Genomic DNA, 9,149 nt, shown 5'->3' with positions numbered 1-9,149 from the left:
AAAAATATCTTTATTTGAAATAAAAAATCATTAAAGAATCAGATATGTGTGTATGTGTCTATATATATATATATATATACTGTAGGTACCGGGATTCACGGGTCACTACTACTCTTGAGAAATGCATTTTTATATTGTTGACTATTTCAAAAATAATGAAACTGGATTTAAAAATTTTAAGATGTTAACATGATTTAATAAATTTAATCTATTTTTATAGTTTTAAAGTAAAAATTCTTGTATTAATCTAACATACATATAAATATATCACTTTCATTTGTGAATTTTCTTACATGTCCTTGTTCATTTATTTAATTTAAGTTAGCAAATAAATTAATAGGTTATCTTAAAGGTTTTTTTTGTAATTCATTGTCCATCTTAAATGAATTTGTACATTAATACACATTCCTCTTTCTTCCCTAACTTTTATGCCAAAAAAATTATTTATTTAAATTTTCTTGTTAATTTAAGTTAGCAAATTAAATTAATAGGTTTTTTAAAAGTTTTTTGTAATTTATTGTCCATCTTAAATGGATTTGGACATTAATACACATTCATATTTATTTTTTAAATTTTACGCCAGAAAAATTATTTATTTACATTTCTTAGTAAATTTTTTAACACTTTTATTTTTAAATATGAACAAATAAATTAATAGGTTATCTTAAAGGTTTTTTTGTAATTAATTATCCATCTTAAATGAATTTGGACATTAATACACATTCGTTTTTCTTCCCTAACTTTTATGCCAAAAAAATTATTTATTTAAAATTTCTTGTTAATTTAAGTTAGCAAATTAAATGAAATTAATAGGTTTTTTTAAGAGTTTTTTGTAATTCATTGTCCATCTTAAATGGATTTAGACATTAATACACATTCCTATTTTTTTTTAAATTCTATGCAAGAAAAATTATTTATTTACATTTCTTAGTAAATTTTTTAACAAGTTTATTTTTAAATATGAACTAATAAAATCATATATTATATAGATATTGAAATATAATAAAAGATTCCTAACATCTAACATACATATATGTCACTTTCAATTGTGTTTTCCCCTATGTACCCTTATATTTCTAGATTTTGCAATTTGGCTTCATGGAGGATTAATTTTTTCGCTGCTTACTACCATTTGATAGATATATGGGCCTATTTATTTCCTTCTCATTCATTTTATTCCTACGTTTCTTCCTTTCCTATTACTGCTTCACCATGGTCATTACTGTTGATGGTTATTTCATCCACCTTCCAGTAAACTCACCGATTTCTATTGCCTGCAATTTGTTTATGTCGTTGTGATCCTCAATTTCTCTCTGTTATTTTGGTTTTACTTCTTCTACTTTTCATGGCGCAGGGTAGACGACCGGCTGCCATTTCGGGATTTGTCTCAGGGTATGTGTTTCGCTCTCTTCATTTCTCTCTTGCTTGCTTTGTTGATGCCCCTTTGCATCTTCCGAGTTCCTGTATTTTCTATGTGTTCTCCTAACGTTATTTTCCCTCTTAGCTATGTGTGTTATCTTAAAGAGTTTCATGTAATCATTTTAATTTGGCAGCGGCGCTGCTCAATTTCGGTGTGTTGGTGGTGCCGGTTTATCTACTTCCAACGGTTAGCTGCTCTGTTATTTTCACCATGTTTATTTGCATCGATTGGATTGTTTTTCCCCCTTTGATCTGTTTATATTTTTTTATCGCATATGCTGCTGTCGTTCAATGATATAATTCTATCATATAACACATATTGTGTCCGTTCCTCTGGCGTGTTCTCCTATTTGTAAGTAATATGTTGTTGTTTTCATCATGCCTTTATTTTACTTGGATTTTTTTTCTCGGTTTTTCTATGTTCATTTTTTCGCACCTGAAATACGTGGGTTTTTTTCCCCAATTGCATTTCTTTTTAAAATTCAGACAATGAAGGAGATATTGCTGGTATCAGTGTCTTGTCAATGGTTCCTTCATGTCAATTTTGTGGCGCACATAGATTCCTTTGTGAAGCTCCATCTTCTTGTTGTGCATGTGGTAAGATTAGATTGGCATCTCCTATTACTCAGATTGCATTACTGGAATTATTCAACGACCCATCGTCTCCCTTGGCTATTTTATTCCGCCGTAAAGTACGATTGTACAACAATGTTTTTTTTTTTTCACTTCATTTGGGGTTAGGCTTGGCAAGGAATTGGCTTCTCTTCAACGTGGGGTATACACATTTCGTGCACCTGGCTAGATTTTCCATTCATTGCCACCATTTATACCTAATTCGGATGGTGCAAGGTATTTCCAACTTTATTTTTGGGACCACGATAATGAGTTGGAAAATAGGATGTCCGTTTTCCCGGACACTTATGTTGACAGAGAACTCATGGTTTTGCTGATGGACATAATGAAAGTAAGCCCTTATGCACAACTTCTAAAGAGGATAAATCAATATTCTTCAATCATAAACTTAAGATTGCATATTTTCAAAAATGTTCCCGTTGACCAGAGATGTTATGAAAGCCCATCCGCTGATCAAGTTGCGGCTATTTGGGTCGAAGGCAATGATGATGCTAACATTCCACAGAACAGGGACATAGTTGCTTGTGGTCGTGATGGTCAAACCCATCAAATACAACATTATTATGGTTATTATGATTCCTTGCGATATCCGTTTTTTTCCCGTATGGGGACAATGGGTGGCAGCAGAATATTCTGAAGGTAAAAAATGGGTAGGCCCATGTTGACGTGCATGAGAGTGTGCTACCACTTGCAGATGTTAATTCCTTCGATCGTATTATTGCTGGTGAAAGTCGTGGTGCGTTTTTAATCTTTTACCTCATACTCAATTTTAGTAATTATTTCTTGCAATTTCCCCCAAACAAACAAGATAATGGTCGGCTTGCATATATTTATATTTTTGTCATGCAACTAATTTGTGTGTATTTTATTTGTTTCATGCAGTTGTTCGTGGAAAAAATGATAGGATGGTTTCTTGTAGGGAGTACTATTGTTACATGTTGCAAATTCATGGCAGCAACACTTCGTTAATCTTGTATGGTGGTCGATTATTGCAGCAATTTGTTGTTGATATGTACACTAAACTAGAAATAACGAGATTAGATTACTACAGAAGGCACCAAAGTGAGATAAGGTCGGAATTGTACCGGGGTGTGGTTGACAGTGTAGCCAATGGTGAATCACGTGGGAGTGAGGTCGAGCAACGTGTTGTTTTACCAGCATCTTTCTTTCATAGGAGGTCCAAGAGATATGCGACGTCGATATCTTGATGCAATTGCATTGGTTCAGAAATTTGGAAAACCTGACTTGTTTATTACGATGACTTGCAATGCGGATTGGAAAGAGATTCGAGAAAATTTATTTGAAGGTCAGCTTGCTCGTGGTCGTCCAGATTTGGTCTCTCGAGTGTTTCGTGCAAAATTACTTGATCTTAAGGACCAGATTCTTAAAAAAGTCTATATATTTGGCCCTGTTGTTGCTTATGTTTAGTGTTATCGAGTTCCAGAAACGAGGTCTACCTTATTGTCATATGATTATTATCCTGCAATCTAATTATAAGATTAACTCGCCTGAAAGGTTCGACTCTTACGTTGTTGCTGAGCTTCCAGATAAAGATGTTTTTCCTCGATTGTTTGGTTTGGTCTCACGACATATGATGCATGGACCTTGTGGCACGTTAAATTTAAAATGCCCATTTATGGTTAATGGAAAATGCAAAAACCATTATCCTCGCCCTTTTTTAGAACATTCTGTTCAACGATCTGATGATTACCCTATATATGTACAGGAGGAGAAACGATGGTCGCTCTGTTGAGGTTCGGAATTGTAAAATGAATTCTCAATGGGTTGTTCCTTATAATCCATATCTACTCTATCGCTATGATTGTCATATCAATGTTAAAATTTGTTATGGGCTAACGGCTGTAAAATATTTATACAAATATATTTACAAGGGCCATGACAAAATAAGTGTTCATTTATCACCACATAGTTCTAACTCATTTGTAGATGAAATACGAGCATTTCAGGATGCTCGCTGGGTGTCTGCTCCAGAATCAGTGTGGCGCATTTTTGAATTTGATCTGAATGAAATCTCTCATATAGTTATCAATTTGCATCTACATTTACTGGACAAGCACATGATCACCTTCTCAAATTACCAGAACTTGGGCGATGTGTTGGCATCCGAATGTATCTCCAAAACTATGTTGACTGAATTTTTTAAGACTTGTTCGCACATTGTGGAAGCAACAAAGTTATTATATTCTGAATTCCCAGAGCATTTTGTTTGGGATCGACAAACTAGAACTTGGAAACCAAGGAAACAAAGACAGGTTATCGGACGTGTTATCTCGGCAAATCCGGCAGAAGGTGAGAGGTATTATCATCGTTTAGTACTTCTTCATGTTCGAGGCCCTAAGTCCTACTCTGATTTGCTCACTGTTCGTGGAATATTTTGTTTCACTTTCAAGGAAGCAGCACAACGTAGGGGGCTATTAGAAAGTGATAAGAGTAATTTTGAGTGTTTAAATGAGGCAGCAAGTTTTCACATGCCTATTGCTTTGCGTAAGTTGTTTGCTACGATCTTAGTACATTGTGTAATCCTTTGTTTTGTTGTTTGCAACCTTAACTGAAAATTATTATCGTACTATATCTTATATAGACACGATGTCTTATTATTATGTAGATTTATCTCTCTATTGCTTAGTTTGAAAACTTTTGTCAATAAATTGCTTACTCTATAATATTTATTGCACAATTATTGAAACATATATCTCCACGTGCATCGCACGTACACCTACCTAAGTATATATATATATATATATAAGAATTGAACCTTGTTTAAAAACTAATATATATAAGAAACGAATAATCGTTCGTGTCAATTTTTTTCTTTTAAAAAAATTAAAAATACCTAAGACGATGTGATGAAAAATAAAACAATTAACTATTTAATAAAATCAAATAAAAGGAATATAAATTTGAATAGACAAGTCCACCCAACTCCTAAGATACAAGAAACTAATCATTATAAGATGTAAGAATATGTATAAATTAGTGTTCGCATGTTCATACATAGGTATCCTTAACCATTTCCATCAAAAGATCGTTCCAATAATCTATAGGGCCAGGCAAGCACCAATGCAGGCAATCGTTTACAACTTCACCATTCTTATCCTTGGCAAATGGCTGAAAAAATCTGTACGGCCCCGGATGTCCGTCCGGTCTCAACAAGGAAAGATTGGTAACATCGAAAAGTTTTAGATTTACGCCGTTTTCAGAAGCTTTACCCAATGCCTTCTCAAGTTCACCTAGCCCAATGTTTCGCAGATATTGGTCCATCTCATTCCACTCGAATTCTCCTCCCTTTGACGGTAATGATCTATTGCACGTTCCACCACTGAACCATTGGCCGTTCTCAAAGTGATCTGGTGTCAATGTCCGGTAAAATATAATGCCCTTGTGCTTTGATTGGATGATATAGTCAAAAACGTTGTTGATGACTCTTCGAAAGGCGAAGTTGAACCCGAGCTCAGTGAAGTTTCTTTTGGGGCAGTAGTGGCAGCCTAGTATGTGGTTGTTTTCGTAGTAGATTGTGCCTTTGATGAACCATTTTCCACTGGAAAATATCATGTAATCGAAGGTATCAAACTGCTTGGTCCAGCTTTGGTCAAGTTCATCAAGATGGAGTTCAATTTCAGATGTGGAGACACCATTCACGTCTTCAAAGATGAGAGCTTTAGCAAGGAAAGGGGACCAGATAACGGAGACCGTGAAATTGTACGAAGGGAAGATCCACCTTCTGGATTTGTATTCTTCATCATGGTAAACTTGAACAGCATTTTCGACCTGAAGAGAAAAAAACTCGAGCTTTCATGATCCATTGAACAAATTCAAGAGGTATTATAAAAACTTCGTCCAAACAAGCTCGAGATGCAAAGACCAGACAAAATTGCAAGTTAAACAACATAAATATCCATCAAGTATCATCTACTAGATCTCGTTGAAACTGGAACCATATGGTAGAATGGTGGATGACATGTGCAAGGGAATACATGATTACTATAACAATATGCTAACCTCCAAAAGGATATACCAAAACTGCTCTCCATGTGAAGTAGCTGAGGATTGAGGAATGAGTACATACCCTCATTTTAAATTATTATGCCCGAGTTGCGTAGGAAAAGAACAAGGAAAGAAAAAATGTGTCCAAGGCACATGATTAAATTGTTTTATTTTTCACTTTTTCTTTGCAATAGAAATAAAAGAATTGAACTATAGCAAGCATGTTGAGGGTGATCAGTAAATAATAACTGAAAGAAGTAAAAAGCTAGTTGGCAGTTCGAAAATGTGAGTTCCATCTACATTCAAAACCGAGCCTCGACTACTTTCTAAAGGTTTAAGGATTGATACTTCTGATATATTTGAACATTTAAAAATAAAAAACAACAAAGATAAAAGTTCAAAAAAATGTGGATGAAATTCTATTTAATTTCAATTGGAAGCCCGAAAATATTCCGCTACTTAGCCCCAGCAAATGAAAATTTTTTCTGCAATAGCTAAATACGATGACGCAACTGGAAGAGCATCCATGGGAACCAGCTACTCCAAATAACTAGTTTAGATTAATGCTGAATGTAAAACAAAATGATTGATCCAAAATTCTTAATCAAAGCCTATGATTGCTTGATCTAAAATTCTGAATCAAAGCCTATGATTGCGTTTCCAAAGTTTCTGAATCAACGCCTCTGATTGTGTTTCCAAAGTCAACTCAGTCTTCCAACCAAAAAAAAAACTTCGGCTTCGAAATGAAAACAAGCAAGCAAAAGATAAGAATACGCTTTACAAGATACAACATCAAGAAAACAAAAATAAACGATCCATTATGTCATCATTTTTCCCAGAAAAATTAGATTAAAAAAATCGCAACGTTATTTAACAACATGCAATGTAAACATGGGTGCTAGAGCACTCAAAATTATATTTTTACTCTTCATAGTAGAACCAAGATAAAAATGCTAGGCCTTTGATATATACCAAGATTCAATGATTCATTTCGACAAAAAGAGTTTAAATAGCAATAATTTTATAAAGATTTACCGTCGAGAGCATACAGAGCAGTGATTGCACATGGTTTCGAGATATTGAGTCACCGATCAATGCCAAACTCTTGTTCTTCATTAGCTCGAGAAACCTCTCCGGCTCAAGCCTAGGTAACTCACAACCAAGAGGATTCCACCTCCAATGAAGATAATCCTTGTCTGGTCGCCCATTTTTCATACAATTTTGGTGTTCTTCGATGAAGCTGCAACTGTTGTTAGTGTAAAGAGGTTCTCCCTGATAAGGAACCCAATCCCCAACAAATAGATTACACTTCCCTGAGCTATCAATGGACTTTACCTCATATCCTGTAGATAATTTTTGGTAAATAAGTAAAATGGACGGTGCAAATTAAACAATAGCCAGAAAATAATCAACCTGGAATAGCACATAATTCACCAAACAAACAGAAAACAAGAAATCTTTCTAAGTGAAACAAATCCACTGAACACACGTAAAGGTAAAAATTCCATAATGTAAAGGTCTTACACTGATTCACTCCAAACTTCTTTCATAATGTAGTAAAAAAAACGAAGTCTTTTTTTATCACCTAAATCCTGCTCACTGAAATTCATCTGCAATTCGTTATGAATGACACTCGACCAATAAATTATAAATCAATTAGGTCGATGCTTATAATATTTTTTAGATTTTTTTAAATAGATTTTTTTTAACTGTCATATATAAATATAAAAAAAAATTTATTTTTTGTACAATATAGTTTGAGAAAAATCCCTTTCTAAAACATATTTTTAAATATAAATGACTCGTCTCTGTGTGTGTGTTCTTTTAATTTTGCGGGTATTTCAGGTGAAACTGAGGCAAAACGGACGTCGGTTATCTTCTACTCGGTTTAATGCAACTAAAACAAACACACTTGGAAAAAAAAGGGAACTTTCGAATGGTATGAACACAGGGTTAATGCCACTAAGAATAAAATTTGAAAGAGTTTGTGATTCTGGTCTTTTTCCTCCCTTTTGCTCGATCTTGCTCAGCTATTGATTTATGGTTTTGGCACGATTTCGTAATGGCCACTCATTGGGCCAAGACTTGGTCAATGGTACTCGCCCATCAGTCAATTGATCAGATTCTCTTGCCATAACATGCTACCTTTTCCTTGGGCTTTTGTTCCTATTTTTCCTTGGGCCCAATTTTTTTTAAAATTTTAGCCCAATACCTAAGACTCGGGACAGGAAAATTTGGTCCAGTGTGAATTAAAATTTTAAAGTTAGACATAAATAAATTAAAACTGGTCCTATATATTTACTAGAAATATTAAATTGTTTCTCGTTTTTGAAGTCCTTTTCAATTATATTTAGATAAAATGTTTTAGCGAGATACATAATTTTGACTGTTTTCTCAAGATTTATGTAAGTTTAGGTATTTAACATATTTAATTTAAATAATATATATTACATTTGATAGTTTTTTTATATTAATCATGCAAATTCGCATCTATATATATTTTATAAATTTTAGTTCTCTAAAGCACATATAAAAATATATATATATATTTTTAAATCACGATTCTATATCTATATATTATAAAGCGTTAACCATTGAAATCAATCAAGTGAACTGATTAGTTTCTTTAGCGTAGCGAGTTTGATTTATATTATATTTGTTGCGTAGATATAATATAATTTTTACCCCGGCCCGATAAGAGAAATACATGTCAAATATATACAATATAGCCCCTACCTATTCGTTTAACATATCATATCGCCCGAAGAAAATACAATTGAAATTCTACATTCGTCATCCATGGAATTCATGCAATTGGTTGAACGAGATGAGTTCTGGTAAATTTGTTCAATCTATGAATAGTCATTTAATGGCCTCCTATCTATTCGTTTAACATATCATATCATAGTTGTTTTCTGTTTTTTTTATTCATGTTTTCTTTTCAAAATATATAACTACGTTGAACTTAACTTTTATACGAATTATATCATAGAACAAATCTAGATATGAAGTTTGACAAAAACTTGTGTGAGACTGTCTCACAGGTCGTATTTGTGAGACAGATCTCTTATTTGAGTTATCGATGAAAAAAT

The 9,149-nt window shown here is 33.5% G+C and overlaps 2 protein-coding genes across 2 annotated transcripts; one reads left to right on the top strand and one right to left on the bottom strand.

Annotated features, from left to right (window-relative positions):
* Window positions 1–3,309: 3,309 nt before the first annotated feature.
* LOC142541788 (uncharacterized) lies at window positions 3,310–4,625 on the top strand. The gene is made up of 3 exons (XM_075648251.1): window positions 3,310–3,444; window positions 3,551–3,626; window positions 4,000–4,625. Exons 1-3 carry the CDS (start codon window positions 3,310–3,312, stop codon window positions 4,623–4,625), a joined length of 837 nt encoding a protein of 278 aa, XP_075504366.1.
* A 332-nt stretch (window positions 4,626–4,957) lies between these two features.
* On the bottom strand, window positions 4,958–7,697 carry LOC142542918 (protein trichome birefringence-like 23). The gene is made up of 2 exons (XM_075649823.1): window positions 7,093–7,697; window positions 4,958–5,841 (listed from the first exon to the last, which is right to left on the bottom strand). The coding sequence occupies exons 1-2, from the start codon at window positions 7,270–7,272 to the stop codon at window positions 5,062–5,064; spliced, it is 960 nt and encodes a 319-aa protein (XP_075505938.1). The 5' UTR covers window positions 7,273–7,697; the 3' UTR covers window positions 4,958–5,061.
* Window positions 7,698–9,149: the final 1,452 nt, after the last annotated feature.

The sequence above is a fragment of the Primulina tabacum genome, chromosome 4, assembly GCF_025594145.1.
Source record: "Primulina tabacum isolate GXHZ01 chromosome 4, ASM2559414v2, whole genome shotgun sequence".
NCBI classification, from domain to species: Eukaryota; Viridiplantae; Streptophyta; class Magnoliopsida; order Lamiales; family Gesneriaceae; genus Primulina; species Primulina tabacum.
The sequence above is the reverse complement of the archived record's forward strand: the minus strand, read 5'-3'. Positions and strand labels throughout refer to the sequence as shown.